The sequence below is a fragment of the Camelina sativa genome, chromosome 1, assembly GCF_000633955.1.
Source record: "Camelina sativa cultivar DH55 chromosome 1, Cs, whole genome shotgun sequence".
In the NCBI taxonomy this organism is placed as follows: Eukaryota; Viridiplantae; Streptophyta; class Magnoliopsida; order Brassicales; family Brassicaceae; genus Camelina; species Camelina sativa.
Window position 1 is genome coordinate 6,561,537 of NC_025685.1, and position 19,455 is coordinate 6,580,991.

General features: G+C 37.2%; 4 protein-coding genes across 4 annotated transcripts in view; 3 read left to right on the forward strand and 1 right to left on the reverse strand.

Annotated features, from left to right (window-relative positions):
* Positions 2,536-4,741, forward strand: LOC104779710 (protein DJ-1 homolog A-like). Its single transcript, XM_010504110.2, has 8 exons — positions 2,536-2,659; positions 2,780-2,980; positions 3,102-3,251; positions 3,343-3,528; positions 3,606-3,686; positions 3,854-4,054; positions 4,142-4,282; positions 4,364-4,741. Exons 1-8 carry the CDS (start codon positions 2,639-2,641, stop codon positions 4,559-4,561), a joined length of 1,179 nt encoding a protein of 392 aa, XP_010502412.1. The 5' UTR covers positions 2,536-2,638; the 3' UTR covers positions 4,562-4,741.
* Positions 5,140-7,318, forward strand: LOC104779717 (multiple organellar RNA editing factor 8, chloroplastic/mitochondrial). Its single transcript, XM_010504118.2, has 4 exons — positions 5,140-5,615; positions 5,780-5,877; positions 5,964-6,029; positions 6,396-7,318. The coding sequence occupies exons 1-4, from the start codon at positions 5,212-5,214 to the stop codon at positions 7,055-7,057; spliced, it is 1,230 nt and encodes a 409-aa protein (XP_010502420.1). The 5' UTR covers positions 5,140-5,211; the 3' UTR covers positions 7,058-7,318.
* LOC104779728 (transcription factor TCP4) lies at positions 13,567-15,839 on the forward strand. Its single transcript, XM_010504125.2, has 2 exons — positions 13,567-15,328; positions 15,416-15,839. Exon 1 carries the CDS (start codon positions 14,009-14,011, stop codon positions 15,293-15,295), a length of 1,287 nt encoding a protein of 428 aa, XP_010502427.1. The 5' UTR covers positions 13,567-14,008; the 3' UTR covers positions 15,296-15,328; positions 15,416-15,839.
* Positions 17,161-19,455, reverse strand: part of LOC104779736 — a gene marked incomplete in the record, with an annotated part of 7,250 nt that continues 4,955 nt past the window's right edge. The window contains 3 exon segments of the mRNA XM_019246363.1: positions 17,161-18,436; positions 18,571-19,193; positions 19,306-19,398. Of these exon segments, the coding sequence (XP_019101908.1) occupies positions 17,365-18,111 (747 nt within the window).

The following is a 19,455-nucleotide window of genomic DNA, read 5'->3' on the forward strand; positions in this document are numbered from 1 at the left end:
TTCCTCTATTTCATTTTTTCCCATTTGTGTGCTGTCACCAAAAAAAAAAAAGGCATCTTTCGTATTTTCATCTTTCTTTATTTTATTTTTTTTCTCTCCTCTTCATTTTACTGAAAAAGGCAATCTTACATTTTTTTTTACACACTCTCTCTGTTGACAAACGGACCAGACTAGTTACGTACGGTTATATACTGAGATACTTTTTATTAGTACGATTTTATTACATGAAATTAAACACACACAAATATTTCTCATGTTCGTAATCCAGTGACTGACGACGACCATATATCACTTCACTATGGTAAGCCAATTAATGGCTATTGTTTTAAGTTCGTCACAGAGTTTTTTTTGGTAAATTCACTATTGACGAACAACAAAACAGAAAAACTTTAAAAACAAAAAAAAAACAAAAAACAGGCATAGTTAATTGCCAGATTCTTAACGGTTTTTTTTGTTTGTTTTTCGTTGTCGTTTTTAAATCATTTCATCTTATGTTTTTTTCTTCTTTTCCTTTGAAAAATCAGTCATCATGACCGATCGTTACTTGGTTTTATCGTTTATAAGTTAAGTAGATTGGATGTTTAGTAATTTGCGCGGCGGAATCTTTACGTGTCTTAACGATAACATGATCACATAGGTGCATGCCATGATGGACGACCAGCTTTGTTGTTGAACATATATAAACACGTTATTTTAACTTATTCTGTGAACACATTATTTAGCTTTTGTTTGCCCAAAAAAATATATAAAAAAAAGTGAACACATACATGATTATTTTGGTAAAAGGTTAAAATGTCAACACATTGGTTATAAGATGTTTTGTTTTAATAAGCAAATAAGGATTCGAATCTTGAGATATTGTATTTGTTTCTTGATTCGATTTTTGACATACATATGAGAAATCCAAAAAAGTACGTGTAGTACGATGGAAACGACTTTGGTTGGTGAAAATTATTATTACTTTTTTATAACCGGGATAAATTCCAGATACTTTTGTCATTTTAAGAATTAACAATGATTATAAAGGATTCTTTTTTTTTCAGATGCATGGTAGACCTCATTTGCTAATTCGATTCACTTACGAGTTACGACTCTTGAACCACGTGTGTTGGACCTGTTGGTTATATATATGTGGCTTTCTTCTGTACTAAGACATTCTTCTTAATCTTAAATTCTTATTTGTAATTGAAATATTTTGGACCAACGAAGCGATCAAAACATGTTTAAAAACAGAAACACATGTGACTTTATAATTTAGTTTAATTTGGTCTGACTCGCAGACCCTCGTTTCACCTCTTTGCTTTCGTGAAGACTCAAACGAGCTGAAGCCTGAAGGGAATCCTACATGGCATCTTCTCATTGTGGTCTCTCTTAACTTTTCTACCTCCTTTTACTTTGTTTCTAGTTCTTCAACTGTTTTAGCTGATTCCATTGCAAAGTCTGCTCTCAGTGTTTTGATTGTCTCACTCTGCCATAGAGTTTAATTAACTCTGTTCTAGGGATTGAGTTTTGACCAACAAAAAAAACAAACAATATACTGTAAAGTGAAGTTTGGTATAATTCTTGTCATCGTTATAATAAATTTTATTTTACAAAAGTCATTATCATATCTAAAACTTTGAGTTTCTTATAATGCGTTGGACCGGATAATGGATACTATTTATTAAATTTTATTGTTTGTTGTACGTTGGCTTAGAAACTATAATTGATCATCACAAAACTCACCATTTTTCACATCTGACTTATAAACCAAGAAAATAATAATGCTTTAAGAAACTGTAACTGTCTAATCACATTCAAGTACTGTAAATATAAAGTGATGCATGAATGGCCAAAATTAATGCTTTCAAGTTTCAACTTTCAGTGAAACAAACTGAAAAATGTTTGTGGTTTGGAATCTCAACCCAAACAAAATAAATCGTCGACTCTTCTTTGAATTCATCATCGATTCAATCCAAAAACCATCGGAACAACCTCTTAGTTGACCTCGTAGCAGATCATAAGTAATGGGATCATCTCTTCTCTGATTAGGCTTAGTAACAAATTGCACGTTAACATAGCTATTTAAAAGGGTACTTTTTTGACCCGTTAACACTACCGTATAAAGCCACTAATCATTGGAACACTATAGAGAGATCGAACAAAACATCTCCCGGTTCAGAAGTTCGTCCGGTTTACACTAGTACAAATTAATATCAAAACAACAGCACATGCTTCCACAAAAGTAAGAACCAGGACGTGATCTCGTTGTGGTGTGGATCAACACTTTTTTCTTCTTTCTCTCGCCAACTTCGGCGTCACCGATAAACAAAGTGGCTTTTAAAATGATTTTATCCAATATATGACGTGGAAAGATTAAAGAGAAACCATCGCCACGGTCCACCAGTGAATGCTTGACACGTATCCACCGAGTTTACTTTTCTTCTATGATTAATTGATTACGTCATCGCATACGTCAGTTTTCTTGTGTTTTTGAGGCTCGTAGAAGTAAAGTGATAAAAACGGAAAGTCGTAAATGGCATCGTCACTTGAACACTATTTTAACCCTATATATCAGTTACACTCCTTTCTTCTCCACTAAACTCCATTTCTCTCTTCTTGTTGATTCTACCATCTCTTTCTCTAAACCTCCGCAACTATGGCCCCATCTACGAAGACGGTGGGTGTGGTTTCTTCAAGATCACCAGATCATACTTCTTTTTTTCACTCTCATCGTACGTAACGATTTTTTTTGATGATCTTATATTAATTTATCCGAGGTTTCTTGGCATCTTTTTAGGTTTTGATCCCTATTGCACACGGTACGGAGCCTCTAGAAGCGGTGGCGATAATCACCGTGTTGCGTCCAGGTGGTGCTGACGTGACGGTGGCTTCCGTCGAGACTCAAGTTGGTGTTGATGCTTGTCATGGCATCAAGATGGTCGCTGATACTCTTCTCTCTGATATCACCGACTCTGTTTTCGACCTTATTGTTCTCCCCGTAAGTCTCTATGCTAGTTTTAACACTTTCTTTGCGTGTGATCTGAGAATTAAGGACAGAAAACAAGTGGATCGATATCAACTAATGAGAATTGTGTTGTTGATTATATGATCGGTTAAAGGGAGGGCTTCCCGGTGGCGAGACTCTTAAAAACTGTAAACCTTTAGAGAACATGGTAAAGAAACAAGACTCAGATGGACGACTTAACGCAGCTATCTGTTGTGCTCCTGCGTTGGCTCTTGGTACTTGGGGTCTGCTTGAAGGCAAGAAAGTAAGTCGGAAGTGATATATCCAAGAACGTTTGTTTATCTTGTTTTCAATTCTTGTCTAATGTCTGGATATTACATGGGGTTTCCTTACAGGCAACGGGTTACCCTGTTTTTATGGAGAAACTTGCGGCTACTTGTGCCACTGCTGTTGAGTCAAGGGTGCAGATAGATGGAAGAATAGTGACCAGTCGTGGACCAGGAACAACCATTGAATTCTCCATCACGCTTATAGAGCAGTTGTATGGGAAAGAGAAAGTTGATGAACTCTTAAGTGTCTTGGTATGTTTTGTCTCTGACTCTTCTACACTTGTTTTGTCACATCTTCTTAGACTTACCAGTTCTCCTTTTGAAATCAGCTCGTTCGTCCTAACCCTGGTGAGGAGTTTACTTTTACTGAGCTTAACCAAACCAACTGGTCATTCGAAGATACACCACAGGTACAGAGTTCAGTTGCCTCTCCACTTGGTCTTTTAATATTTTGTCAAGAAAATATCTGTTTGATCGTTATACGGATTCCCAGGGACATGCTGTGTTGTAAAGGTTTTGTCTTTCTTGATCAACAGTCGTTTATGAGTCAGAAAGATAATGTTTTCCTGTTTTGCAGATTCTCGTACCCATTGCAGAGCAGTCAGAGGAAGTTGAAGCTATTGCGCTTGTAGATATCCTGAGGCGTGCAAAAGCCAATGTTGTGATTGCTGCTATTGGTAACAGTTTGGAAGTTGTAGGATCTCAAAAAGCTAAGCTAGTTGCAGATGTGCTTCTTGATGAGGTTGCAGAGAAGTCGTTCGATCTGATTGTGTTGCCTGTAAGTGCCAACTCTCAAAAGATGAACATTTTGAGATTCATTGACATATAACCAAAAAAATAATCCAACTTCTTTGATGAACTACAGGGCGGTCTTAACGGTGCTCCAAGATTCGCGAGCTGCGAGAAACTGGTGAGTATGTTAAAGAAACAAGCAGAAGCAAACAAACCATTTGGAGGAATCTGCGCATCGCCTGCTTACGTCTTCGAACCTAATGGTTTACTCAAGGTGCATAAATCAAAACAGTGCTAGAATTGTTGTATATTCAAGTCATGAAACTGAGATATATAAGTGACATGTTTTGTATAGGGTAAGAAGGCTACTACTCACCCAAGGGTGAGCGACAAACTTTCAGACCAGAGTCACACTGAGCACAGAGTCGTGGTGGATGGAAATGTGATAACGAGCAGAGCTCCAGGGACCGCAATGGAGTTCTCACTTGCGATTGTGGAGAAGTTTTATGGGAGAGAGAAAGCGCTTCAGCTAGCTAAGGCAACACTTGTGTGATTTTCAAACAATGAAATGACTTGAATAAAAGAAGGCTTTTTGCCTCTTGAGTTATAAATATGCATTGGTGATTAGTTACTTTCGTGATATGACATATGAGCTTTGGTTGGTCTGTAGCTGTATGTCCTTTAAATAAATGAAAAAAAGTAATGAATAAAGTAAACGAGATTCTTCTATGTATGTGCCAATGTGGCCAATATGTCGTTAACCCTCTGCATGAGTTAGAGGCTTTGCTGGAAGAAGATATTATCTTGTATGGAGAGGTATTTATTTTTAGTCACACTTTTTTCACCAAATTCACCTAACAATAACTATAAAATACGAATCTGCCCCAATATTTAGCTTTGGCGTAATATTTATCATACTTTTTAAGTTTTATCTTTTAAAAAGAGAGTAAATGTCACTTAAATTATTAGCAAAAAATGTGTATGATTGCAATTTTTGTTAAAATTGAGGGCAATTTGATTCCATCTGATAAGATCAAGGGGTATAACCGTAGATTTCGCTGCTGTTGGTTCGGATATAAAAATACCGAAAATGTCCTCGAAGCATAATCTAGTATATTAAACCCTCACAAAACCCTCGATTTCATTCCTAAACTTAATCCCTCACTCCCCCCCCCCTAGGGTTTTCATCTGCGAAACCCATCCATGGCGACTTATACCATTTCTCGCTCCTTTCTTAGCCGACCGGCGAAATCTCTTTCGTTCCTGTTCACGAGATCCTTCGCTTCATCTGCTCCTCTCGCCAAAACCCCGGCTTCTTCTCTTTACACGTCGTCTCTGCTCAGCCGTTCCCGTCCTCTCGTCGCCGCTTTCTCCTCCGTTGTCCGTGGTGGCCTCGTGTCCGTGAAAGGTCTCTCGACTCAGGCTACGTCGTCTTCTCTCAGCGATCCGAATCCCAACTGGTCTAATAGGCCACCAAAGGAGACGATCCTTCTCGATGGTTGCGATTTCGAGCACTGGCTTGTCGTCGTTGAGCCACCTGAGGGTGAACCTACTAGAGACGAGATCATTGACAGCTACATCAAAACCCTAGCTCAGATTGTAGGCAGGTAAACCCCTAATTTATTTTTAGGGATTTTAGGGTTTTTATGAAGTGAGGAATCCACTACCTTAATTGTTCTATATAGAGTTGGTACGATTGGATCTGTGTGTTTGCTTGGATCATTTTGAAGCTCTTGTATGATATTTATATATCTCGTTTTGGATATTTCAGTGAAGAAGAAGCTAGGATGAAGATCTACTCGGTTTCAACTAGGTGTTACTATGCTTTTGGAGCTCTCGTGTCAGAAGATCTTTCTCACAAGATTAAAGGTAAACCCTTTGCCTTCTTTGGTTTTAATTTTTACCCATTTTATGTGTTCAAATCCGCCTTCTCATTTGTTTATGTAACTCTCCAGAGTTGCCAAAGGTGCGCTGGGTTCTTCCTGATTCTTACCTGGATGTGAGGAACAAAGACTACGGAGGTAAGGCTTAGTGTGTGTTATCTAATTCACAACCTGACAAGCTTTGCTCGACCATTATACTTTTTGCTGGTTTTAAATTTTTAATAAGAGGAGCTATATGTCGCTAGTGTTCGCTCTGTGGACTCGTTACTTGCTCCATGTTTTTGTGTTATATGTTGGCACATAGGGCCGACATCTATCTATAGTTAAACAACAGTTCTGAAAATAAATTAAGGGTGCATATGTTAGAATTGATTAGTGATATCTATTTTGAGGCTGGTGTGTTAGAAGTCGCAGTGATGTTGCTTTGTTGAGAGCTTTAATCGTTTGATGATCCTTATTTAGAATTTGTTTGATGCGGGTTGTTTTAAAAAAATTGACTTTCAGGGGAACCTTTCATCGATGGGAAGGCTGTTCCTTATGATCCTAAGTATCATGAGGAGTGGATAAGGAACAATGCTCGAGCAAATGAAAGAAACAGACGCAACGACCGTCCTCGCGGTAACTCTGATAGAAGCAGAAACTTTGAGAGGAGAAGAGAGAACATGGCAGGAGGCCCTCCTCCTCAACGTCCTCCAATGGGAGGACCCCCTCCTCCTCCTCCACACATGGGAGGACCCCCGCCTCCTTCACACATGGGTGGCTCCGCACCTCCTCCACACATGGGGCAGAACTACGGAGGACCACCACCACCGAACAACATGGGAGGACAAAGGCCACCATCAAACTATGGAGGACCACCGCCACAAAACAACATGGGTGGACAGAGGCCGCCACCTAACTATGGAGGAGCACCACCAGCAAACAACATGGGAGGAGCACCACCAAACTATGGAGGAGGACCACCGCCAAACTATGGAGGACCACCGCCACCAAACTATGGAGGACCACCGCCACCAAACTATGGAGGATCACCACCTCCTAACTATGGAGGAGCAGCACCACAGAACAACAACTACCAGCAGCAGAGTGGTGGAATGCAGCAGCCACAGTACCAGAACAACTATCCACCAAACCGGGATGGCAGCGGGAACCCCTACCAGGGTTGAAGCAGTCGTGGTTTCCTATTTTAATCATGCATTCTGGGCTGTGTATAGATAATTTGAGGAAGAGAGAGTGCAATAGCAAGACTTAAAAACTCCTTTTTATCTCGAGTGTTTTATCAGTCCTGGTATTATGTGAGAGGAGAGCCTAAGTAACACTGTGGCATGGTTAGAACTTTTTACTCTCTTGCGTTTTGTTTTTCTTAGTTTATATCCTAAATCGGTGTTAGTGCTTCCTTTTGATGTTGATTCCTCTTAATTCCTCAATTCTGCTAGCATGAAGTTCGTAACCTACCTCGCACAGTTGATACTTTGATAGTTTTGCTTCTTCCGAGTTCAACTTCTGATTTGCCCAATCATGTTTCTTGGCTGCAATAAAATACTCAAATATTAGAACAGTAACTTTTCTCAAGAACAACAAATGTAAGCATATACAAATATGGGCCGGCTATTCTTTATCCGGCTCATCATTTTAAATTTCAGCCCAAGCTGAAAAAGTACCAACATATTGAAAAGGTAATATTCACCTAATAATGAAGACTCAACTCTATATTTACAAAATACACTAAAATCTGGACTTGCACGTATGTGTGAGTGTGAGACTGTGAGGTGATACTTGTAAAACTTGGACCATGTATGTAGAAGCTGAAAACAAAGTTAGAATGCTGATGCATGCTTCAAAGGACTCGACGGTGTTCCAGATGTGGTGGAATGCTCATTCGTCCATTCTAGCATCATCAAGCTTCCTTTCTTCACCTCAAAGGTAATGAGTGTCCCAAAAACTATAAACGTTCAATTAAAATCATCAGATTATATAGATTATAATGGTCATTGACCCCTTGTCTCCTTGTGATTTTGTTGGTAAGACTGGGAAAAAACCGAGTGGAGGAAGTGCTAGATCTTGGGCCACTCTCAGACTGTGAAAAGAAAGGCTTAGAGAAGCCCTCAACTCAAATCCTCCATCACCAACCAAGGGAATCTAAATTTCCCAACCAATGAGTTTTTGCTCTTTAGGACTTAACTTTAGGTTAATCATGTTGTCTTTCCAATTTTAGGTAGATCGAGTTGTCTTCTGCTCTTTAGGAACCAGTGGGAAAACTGTGGTAGTAAGTTTTTTTTTTAAACCACTGTTGTTATGGAAGCTACGATTCATCTTGACCCTTTTGAGGAATGAAACGTGGTGCTCTTATTATTCTTGTTCACAGAATAAAAAAACAAACTGTTGTGAGTTGCATTATTTGGACGAACTATTCATATAATAAGTTGCATTATTTACATTACATAGAGACAGGTGAAAGTGTACTTGTTGATATTGATATTGTTGGATCACGAGCCTTTCTGTCTTTATGATTTTTATTTTTCTTACATACACTTTGATTGAATGAATAGAGATAGATGGTGTCAAAAGAAGCGAGAGAGTCAAAGGACGTCATGTCCCTTCTCAATGTCTCACCTTTTTTCATGTTCCTTCTCAGGTTTTTTTTTTTTTGGATCACCATCAAATTTTCATTAACCAAATTGTTACAACCAAATCAAACGTTACATTACATTCACCTCTATAGATTTAGACCAAAATAAATGCAATGGTTAATCAAGTACAACCCTAGAACACTAGCGGATCCAATGCTACCTAATCGAAAACCATTGCATTTTTTAACCACAGTGAGATAGATAACACACCACGACTCAATGTGAAATCATCTCTTAAACCACCTAAATTGACCTAATGACACGAAAACAAATACTTATACTGAGAAGACCTAATCAATACTGAAAATATATCAAATCCCAGCTAAGAGATCCTCATGATTGACGTGTAGAGCTTGTCTTAATAGCTTCAACACCAAGAGATGCATCATCAGAAAAGCTTGGTCTCTACGGCTTTTACTATTCCGGTCTTAAACCTAAAACGGACAATACATCCGACTGACCCAACCAAAAGTCATGAAGCTATAATAACCAACGAAAATGATGATTCTTCGAACTAACTATACAAAAACCAGAATGCTAATCATGTTCCTTCTCTGTTTGTAAACAGTTTATAATTATACAAATATAATTACAATATTTCGATCTTTTGATTTAACTGGACACCTTTTTTTTCATATCAACAATGTATTTAGTGATTTGCTTGTACTCTTCAAATCTATCTTATATGTCGTGATAACATAGAACTATCTTATAATTTGAAGTGATATTAAGGGATAAACACAACAACAATAACAACAAAAATGGTAGTAAATCAATAGAGGACCCTTGGAAACTGACAAATTATATCGATAGAAAAAACAAAATAATTTTGATAGCGAATGGACAGAAGGGTGTTTATTATTTATTCATAACAAAAGAAAAATAAATAAAAACGTACAAATATTTAATCAATTTTTTTTTAATGTTTTTTGAGGATAAAGGAAACATAGAGACAACTGATTTTATAGAACTGATCCGAATGGTACTATCGATGATATATAAAATTCCAAAAAAAAAAAAACACGAATTTTATTTGACAGTAATAGGGGTAAAATTCTTAATCAAAAATCACGGTTTTACCCTTTTTACTGTCAAATTCGCTCGAGAACCAGTTGAGCATGTCTCGTGTCGCCAGGTCATCATAAGAAGTCATGTCCTACGTGCCAAATCCGACATTACGTGTCTTTTCAAAACTTTGCCGATGAGTTTTGTTTTTGCATGTTCACTCCTTAACATTGTTAAAACAAATCAAATTGGGTCGGCTTCCTCTCTAAATTGCTACAACTCAATACTCAAACCATAATAATTCACACAAAAGGCTGTCCAACAACAGAAAAAAATGTTCTACTTATACATCTTTCGTATCTAATCTTTGACCAACAAAATAGGACAATCAATACTAAAATAGTATCTAATTTGATTGTAAGTTTTTACTTACTTACTGATGACGATTCTCGAAACATCATTCCAACTTGCATGTTTTCATTTTTATATTACTGACGAGTGAACGATGACAGACTACCAAAAGAGTCATGAATATCCTGCAAACCATTGTCTCTCCATGTTACTTATATTTTATCTCCATAACATCGGTCATTAATAAAGATCTCTTTTGACATTGTTTAAGAAAAGAAGATAATTGTACTTGTTTTGGTTTTTTTTAATAGTATTCTACTACGACCTTCTTAATGCTCGAAGAGCAAACTATAGAGTCTTTACACCGTATATACATTTCTTCTCTTGTTTATGAAAACACATTCCAACCATAGTCACACGTCCGCTCTGGTTCCATTACGGATAATAGTGGTATGGGTCACTCAGCAGTATAGTCAATAGTTCCTACAAAATCCTTATTGTAAAGTATCAGTTGATCTTATATACATCGTTCGGAAAATCCAATTAATACCGAAAGTCTTCGAACACATCGAAGATTACTGTAAAATTACAAAGAAAATATACATATATACAACATGTGGTCGAATACTTGAAAAGTCTCATTAACTTTTAAATCGTAAATCTTTGTTCTAACAAAAATAAAATGTAAAGTTTTCGGGGGAAAAAAAAAGAAAGATGATCCATACATACTAACATACTATTTGCCTAGTTGGCCATATTGTCAACTATTTTTGATGATCAAAATACTTAAAACTGACGTTATTAATCAATGGTATTCTTAAATTAGCTATTGGCGTTATTGTGCTTAATACCATTGATTGTATTTAACACTAATTCTGATAATTAAAACTTAAAATCTCTCGCAATCATTCTATTTTGTTGTGTTGCGAATCGTGACCGTGATTCCAAGTGGAAGCTACTTTGATTTACAGTTAATTAATATGCAACCGTGGGAGATGACATATATTCTCCTTTTTTCTCTACTAAACAACCTATTTAGTATTTAATGTTTAAAAATATAATACTATGAGTTGTTTATGTTTGATTATTTTAATGTGTTCGTATTAGGTTCGTCAATCGACCCTTTTATATAGTGCTAATATGTCACTTTCCTATTTATTATTCCATTAAATTAGGTGGTTAAATTTTTTATAAAATATAAGATGAAATAGTTTAAAACTATCAAATAATGCTGTATAATAGTATATTTTCCCAACTAGAACAAATAGTATAGTTTAATGTAAATAATATTTGGTCCAAAAAAATGTAAATGATATAATCCTTAGCGTCAAAGTTTTTATGTTAGCTTATCGTACGTGTGTTTAAATTTAATATGCTACAACTTTTTTTTTTTTTTTTTGAAATACAAGTACTATATATGCTACAAATGTGTGAACAATAATACAGGTTTGTTGTATTTATTCGTGTTTCACCAATCTGGAGTTATTTTGTGGTACATATATTATATAACCACAATATATTCCATACATGGAATTAGTTGTCTGAGTTATTATAGGTAATTGGTTTGGGATTCAAGAAGCATTATAGAGTCCCACCAATTATTATTTTTGAGAGCTTGAGAAATTCTCAAGATCTTAGATATATTTTCGTTGAAGCTTAGATTGTCTTTTACTCCACTTTATTAGTTTATTTTTACGTTCTTGTATTCTTTGATTTCAAACTGCCTTTTTAATATGAATTTGGGTGACATATACGATAAGAACATCTCCAATGGTTCTTTATTTTTTTCTCTATAATAGAGAGTCCCTATAATAGAGGTAAACTTTATTCCAATCCACCTCTATTTTCACCTATAAAATAGAGATTGCTATTTTTTATTCTGTTTATAGGGGAATTCTATTTTTTTCTATAAAGGGTTTCTCTATGAATAGAAAAACTCTATTTTAGAGGAGAGAATAGAGATGGGTTGGAATAAAACTCACATCTATTATAAAAATCTCTAGAAGAAAAAAATAGAGAAAACCATTGGAGATGGTCTAAGGTGAAAACAATTACTTCGTCAAGTCAATTAGAAAAGAAAAAAGGAAAAAAAATGGATTTTAGAACAAAAAGAATAACGAGGATCTCATTTTGCCTATTAGTTTATAGTAGAATATAAGACAAGAATTTTTAAAAACATCAAAAAAAAAGAAGATCATAAGAAAAATAAAATCTTAGGATATAGACTATAATAGTATAAAGAGCCCTAATTATTTTTGTTAAAAAAAAAGAGAGGCCTAATTGTATAGTTTTAACTTATACTATATTCTTCAATGATCGAGTTCGATTTTCCGAATAAAAATCTGCTTTAGTTAACTATTGAGATTCTTACAACAAAAAGGTGGAGAGAAGAGTGGATCGGAGCATCAATAAAGCTTTATGTATTTTTCCATTAGTAATGTATTGGGTCAACCCTTGGAAAGAAAGAAACTGAGAAGCAAAAAAAGGTTGAATTGAACCTTGACCCAGCTTACACCATAAGTTTTTTTTAGGGTATTTATTCATTTATTGAATTTGGAAACTTGAAAATAAAAAGTACTACTATAGCTAAGCTAGTTCCATCCAGTAGTTTCAACTTTATATAACAAGTCCGCGATTATGATGCGCTTGCGCTGATGATATATAAATTTGTTGCGTTTTGTCTTTTAAATTGATGCGTACATATAGTTTGATGGCTTGTAGTAATATCATTGTGTAACGATTTGAATTCAAATTCAAGAATTTGCAATTGGGAGCTGTAAGAATATGACAAAACTTGACACGATATCCCTATATCTTATTTAGGTAAATATAATTCCATTCTTCCTTCTATCATATGTGCAAATTAAGACATGTGTGATTATGTGAACATATCCACCAAAAGAATCCCCATTTTTTGTTTTTCTTTCGTATCGAATAAGTATCTCTGACGAAACATAACACCCCGCGTATATTTGATGGTTTAAGTTTACAATACATCTTAGTAATTCTTAGTGTATACTATAAGATAACACTAAATTAATCTGTTTAATATAGTATATTAGAAAATAACATAATGATTTGCATAAAAGACACACCCTTTTAAAATTTTTATTTTGGGAGACAAATTTGGTTTTGGAAAAGACGAATTCTAAGAACCTAATGTAGTAGTATTATTTTTTTCTGACATTTTTTGTTTGTTTGCACCCTGCAATTCATTTTATATGTATGCTAACTATGTACATGTTTGGCTGTATTTTGAAGTTTTTACATAGTTATATCTACATATTACACATTAAACATTGTTTAGAATTTATAAATTATGAATACATTTGGGAAACGACTCAGCTTCTGATTGCCCAAAAAAGAAAGAAAGTAAATAAGAACAATACTATAAAAATTTAAATAAAATAATAATGGAAAGAATTAAATGTGGGAAGAGGGATGAGAGATTCTTTTTAGTGAGAGGACCAATAAAAAGAAGAAACACTGTCAACTTACCCAATTGCGTCATCATCTACCTACACTACAAACAACACTCTCTCCTCTTCTTCTTCTTCTCTATTTTTACTCTCTCTTTTTTTTTTAATTACCATATCTTTTCTTTTAAACATTTTCCCGAGAAATATCAGAAAAATAAAAGAAAAAAAAAGCTTTCTCTGGTTTTTTTTTTTTTTTTTGTCTTGATTGGTCAATTTACACATCTCCCTTTCTTCTCGTCTCTTCTCTCTCTCTCACATCGCTTGCTTCATCTCTTTGGTCTCCTTCTTGCGTTTTCTTTCTATTAACAACTGAGAGACACCAAACAAGAGAAGAGAGACCTTTTACTAAGTATTAGCCAAAAAAAAAAGAGAGTTTTTTTTCAGATATGGGTTAGTCTCCAATTTTGCATTAAACCTCTTCTTCTTCTTCTTTCTTTCTTTCTTAGGATTGTTTAGAGCTCTATCCTTCTCTGTTTTTTTTAGGGTTAGGGTTAGGGTTTTTTTTTATTTTAAGGTGAGGTTGTGAGCAAGTATGCGGGAGTTACTTCCTTTTTGAGTTACTCTGGATTCCTCACCCTCTAACGACGACCACCGTCGCCGCCGTCGCCGCCGTCTCGACGAAGACTCTGAGCTTCCTCAATATGCTCAATCAATGTCAGACGAATTCCTCCACCCGCCAGCACCACCACCGCGTCCTCCTTCTTCAATGAGGCACCGCACTACGTCGGATGCGGCCGACGGCGGATGCGGCGAGATTGTTGAGGTTCAAGGTGGTCACATTGTTCGGTCCACTGGAAGAAAAGATCGGCACAGCAAAGTCTGCACGGCCAAAGGACCACGTGACCGGCGCGTGAGGCTCTCTGCTCACACGGCGATTCAGTTCTACGATGTTCAAGACAGGCTTGGCTTCGACCGTCCTAGCAAAGCCGTTGATTGGCTTATCAAAAAGGCTAAGACTTCCATCGACGAGCTCGCTGAGCTTCCTCCGTGGAATCCCGCCGATGCTATTCGCCTAGCCGCTGCCAACGCTAAACCCAGACGAACCACCGCCAAAACCCAAATCTCGCCGTCTCCTCCGCCGCAGCAGCAGCAACAGCTTCAGTTCGGTGTTGGATTCGACGGAGGAGGAACAGAGCATCCGAGTAATAACAACAACGAGAACGAGCCGAGTTTTCTCCCGCCGTCTATGGATTCAGATTCGATAGCTGACACTATAAAGTCGTTTTTTCCGGTGGTTGGTTCTTCAACGGAGGCTCCTCCGAATCATCATCAGCTTATGCACAACTACCATCATCATCAGCATCCGCCGGATTTGCTTTCTCGAACTAATAGCCAAAACCAAGATCTCCGTCTCTCGCTGCATTCGTTCCCGGATGGTCCACCGTCGCTTCTCCACAACCACAACCACCACACCTCTGCTTCCGCCTCCGAACCTGTTCTGTTCTACGGACAGAGCAATCCGTTAGGGTTTGACACATCGAATTCGGTGAGCTGGGAGCAACAGTCATCGGAATTCGGAAGGATTCAGAGACTAGTGGCTTGGAACAGCGGCGGAGCAACCGATACAGGAAACGGAGGAGGGTTTCTGTTCGCTCCTCCTCCTACTCCTCCTTCCTCGACGACGTCGTTTCAGCCAGTTCTTGGCCAAAGCCAACAGCTTCATTCTCAGAGGGGTCCCCTTCAGTCCAGTTACAGTCCCATGATCCGTGCTTGGTTTGATCCTCACCAACATCATCAATCCATCTCCACCGACGATCTCAACCACCACCACCACCTTCCTCCGCCGGTTCACCAATCAGCAATCCCCGGAATCGGATTTGCCTCCGGTGAATCCTCTTCCGGTTTTCGCATACCAGCACGGTTTCAGGGACAAGAAGAGGAGCAGCACGACGGTCTCACCCACAAGCCGTCCTCTGCTTCCTCCATTTCTCGCCATTGAACAATTGAAAACTAATCCTCTTTCACATTCCAGGTTAATCCCAAGTTCTGTCCTTTTTATTCATCAAATTCAGTACTTTTGTAGTTGTTTGGTCATTGAACTTATAAAACCATTTTGCAGGGCTTGTCAAGCCTTCCATGCACATTGAAGCTTGACTTAGATTGTTCGGAACAGGGAAGGCGTTCTCGGTTAGTGTGATTCAGTGGCCTGAAAAGCAAGGAAAGGATGAAAGGGAGGAAGAAGAAGGACACCAAGTGTGTAAACCCACAACTTCAGGTTCTTCGACTTCCTTCTTCCAATATCCTGACCTTGCCATTTGTAATTTTTCATCTTTTTTTTTCACCAGTTAGACCAACTGTTCTGTAGCTCAATTATGGTTAGATTCCAAGGTTTGCTTCTTGTTGTGTTATGTTTTTGTATCATCATCACGATCATCCTCTTGTTACTGCAGTAACCTAGATACTTGAGAAATTGCAGTTTCCCCTGTTCTTGTTGTGTAACTCCATGGTTGTTCTTCTAATAAAGTCTTAAACTTTCACTTTTACTGCTTTCATCAGATAGGTAACTGCTCTGTTCAAGATAGATCCTTGTTATTAAACAAGATGAGCCAGGGTGTTGATTCCTATTTCTTTCTCTCAAAACGTAAACCTTTGGTCCCAATAGATATAAGTTGGTCATTTTCCATGAACAGTAACTTTTGAATTGTTTCTTCTTCTGGAACATCAGGAGGGTTTAGCCAGTTCCCTTAAATTACTAGTGAAACTTTACTCACAAGAGTAAAAATATGATTGTTATTCTATGTCTGATGTCAATAATTGTTCTCTCTCACCTACTTTAGTGGTAGGAGGAGATCCACCAAACTTGAATGTGATGTTGTCTTTGATGAGTAAAAGAATGGGGACATGAGATAGGTATAGAGAGCCACCCATGTTGGTCTAAATGAAGGAAGTTGTTCAATAAAACTAGTCAATCTTCTCTTTAGACATTAATAATATTGGATTATTACAAGTTATAGTCAAATATTCACTTGGTACTAAATGTATTTTACCTTACTATAACAGATAACTATATTAGAATATTTAAACTTTACCTTTTAGTTTAAAAAGGAACATCTTTTCATGTGATGTAGTAATAAACACACACCAGACCAATGTGTTGCGATGTCAAAAAGTACGTTACACCCAAAAGATAGAAAGGGAATCGTCTTCTTCAATTTAACGTCTAATGAGTCATATGACTCTCAAACATCATATCTAACCTATCCGTTTATTCTGTCTTTTCTTTTGTCAACTGATAATATGTATCATCAAGCATTCAAAAAAAGAAAAAAAAAAAATATGTATCATCAAGCTCGTTCTATAAGACAATTGTACAGTACAAACTATTAAAACGTTTCTCATTAAACCTAAAAATATCTTATGGGTTGGGGATGGATTTTGAGGAAGATGGAACCAAAATTGTTAAAAGAGCTGTCGCTTTAAGAATGGTCCCCTCTCTCACTCTTGTAAGATCTCACTACTTTATTCAAAAGATCCAAGTTAAAAAAAAGTCACAGCCTTTTAGGCTCTAGACAAGTCCATAAATAAATTGCATGAATACCAATTTGAAAGGAACAAATAGCCAAATACAGTATTGCAAAAAGAAACACAATTAAAGCTCAAAAGGTGATCATTTTCTCTTTGAAGATTAATCAATTTTAGATCATATGATCAGTGTCAACCTCAGCGAACCATATATAAATAACTTTCATGGCTCAAATAATGCAAGAACTTTCTTCAGAGACTGTCATAAAGGGCTTGCATATAAATGTGAAACTTAAACCTCAAAACAACTCTAACCTTCTCTGTCACCAAAACATCAACATGTGAAGCATGAAAGCAACTATAAACATGTGCAATCACATCAATCTCTTTGATATGAAGTAACAAATCGTCTAATGTAGACAACATATATGAACAATACACATTGACAAGTTTCAGTGGCCAAATAAGGGGATAAAGAAGTTCATCAATTGGGATAACAAATTAAAGAATGGTCTTTCTGAATTGAAAAGAAAGAAAAAAGAAAACTCAATCTATGAAACCGGTTCTTCTGAAAACAGCATTCCTTACCTGCCTGAGATCTCTCCCTTTAAGTGTCCTTCCTGCTCCTTCAAGCACCGAGCAAGATAACAACGAAGACTGAGCCAAAGATCGAGCTACAATCTCGTGAGGCGGAAGCATTTCGCCTTCTTCTTCCTCCTCCTCATCATCATCCACCACATCAGTCAGCTTAAACTCCTTCTTATGGCGATTCATCATAGCGGAAGACATTAACGGCACTTGAACAGGAGCTGACTGAGGATACTTCCCACCACCACCTATAAAAGAAGCTGAAAACGGAAGCCTCTCTTGAGGAGGTTTAGGCGCGGATGGGATAGCTCGAGATGAAGACGAAGAAGCAGCAGATGCACCACCACCACCTGAAGAAGACGATGGAGAAACAGTGGAGGAGACAGAAGTAGAGAGAACAGCCGCAGGCTTGTGGTGAAAGACATGACTCAAGTAACTGCTGTTTCCAGAGGATTCAGGAAGAGCGGCAAGGATACCAGAAGCTTCAACGTTTTTCAAACCGCTCTTGCTCCTCTGAAGCTGACGAGCAGGATGATGATGATGATGATGATGATGCTGCGACGGAGACGACACGGGAGAATGACGAGGAGGCGCGTGAGATATGTCGATTGCGAAGATGTCGTCTTCATTAAACTCACCGTCTGCAGAGGCGGAGACGGTGGCTAAAGATGGTGAAGGGATATCGATTCTTGTGTTTCTGTTCATTTTCTTATAAAACTATTTGAGATCTGCGAATCAGAACAAAATCGGGTTGATTCCACAAATCTCTTCACCTCACCCACCAAAGAAAGATTAGATTTTTAAAAGACCTGAAACATTAAAGTTTAGAGTTTTGGAATTAGATCGATCCATGTTAAAAACAAAAAAAAGTTTCGAACTTTTCAATTTCTGGGTAGAAAATAAAAAGGGGTCGTTTTCAATCAAATATCGATTTACTCAAATGAACTCTCTCTCAATCATAACCACAATAAATTCAAAACCTTTCACGTGAACAAATATGATTAGGTCGTTTTTTTTTCTTCTCCTTCTTCTTCCAGAATCAATTGAAATTGCAGCAAAATACGAAAGGTCGATCCAATTATAACCAAAGATTAATTTAAGCAACAATCAAGAAGAAGGAGATTCAGAATCGAAAAAAAAAAGAAAGAAAAGAATCAAAATTACCTCAACTCTTGGAAGAAAAATTAAGACAGCACCAAATCAGATGCACGAACGAACCAGCTAAGCGATCTTAAAATGTTTAGCGACAGAGAGAGAGAGAGAGAGAGAGAAGAAGACCTGAATGACATTTTTCCACAATTTGGCATCCGTACGATACGTCGCCGTTTTCACAACGTTGAAGCCCAATACAGTAGGCCCAAATTAGACTAAAATGTAAAGAACTTGGTTTAATAAAAAAATACTAGGAAAAGAGTTTTGTTTTGTGTATACAAAAAGAAATTAAACCACCAATTTTATAGAAAAGCAAAGCATTAAGAAATCAAACCAGACAATTTTTATATGTAAAAAAACATAAAACGGCTTAATCAAACTCATTCGGAACCAGGCTTTTTGGAATTTTTGACTTCCTTGGTGTTTGGCAAACCCGGTTTAGTAGAGGTCTTTGACACATTGGGTGATAATTTTTCCGGTTTTTTAGCTGGTTTGATCGGTTTAGTCACGTGGCATTGAGCCCTAATCTCCCAAGGTCGAGCTGCAATCCACCGTTCTTTCCAACTCCATCCCCAGCTTTCTTTACCTAGGTTAAAAGAAGCTTGACCTAGATACTGTGTAGCATTAGCCCTCCACTGCGAAAAAAAAAAAAATACAAAAACCAGAAGATTTACTTGAGCTACATGTTATCTAAGTTACAAACCTACCAACGAACCAATGTTAAGTTGAAGTCTCAGTTTCATTGACCTGATGAGAGAAAGCATAAGCCATTGCTCGTTCACGTTTCACTGTAGCTTCTTCTTTCTGTTGGATCTTTGCTAGAATCTCCTCCATTGTTTCAGAACCTCCACACCATTCAACTTCTAGCTCTTGAAGCTTGATCTCCAGCTTCAACCG

Coding starts and splice junctions, on each gene's coding strand:
- LOC104779710 (XM_010504110.2), top strand. CDS start 2,639: ATGGCCCCATCTACGAAGACG. Junction 3,529..3,605: donor ATGAACTCTTAAGTGTCTTG/GTATGTTTTGTC, acceptor TTTTGAAATCAG/CTCGTTCGTCCTAACCCTGG. Junction 4,283..4,363: donor AACCTAATGGTTTACTCAAG/GTGCATAAATCA, acceptor TGTTTTGTATAG/GGTAAGAAGGCTACTACTCA.
- LOC104779717 (XM_010504118.2), top strand. CDS start 5,212: ATGGCGACTTATACCATTTCTCGCTCCTTTCTTAGCCGACCGGCGAAA. Junction 5,616..5,779: donor CTAGCTCAGATTGTAGGCAG/GTAAACCCCTAA, acceptor TGGATATTTCAG/TGAAGAAGAAGCTAGGATGA. Junction 5,878..5,963: donor TCTTTCTCACAAGATTAAAG/GTAAACCCTTTG, acceptor GTAACTCTCCAG/AGTTGCCAAAGGTGCGCTGG.
- LOC104779728 (XM_010504125.2), top strand. CDS start 14,009: ATGTCAGACGAATTCCTCCACCCGCCAGCACCACCACCGCGTCCTCCT.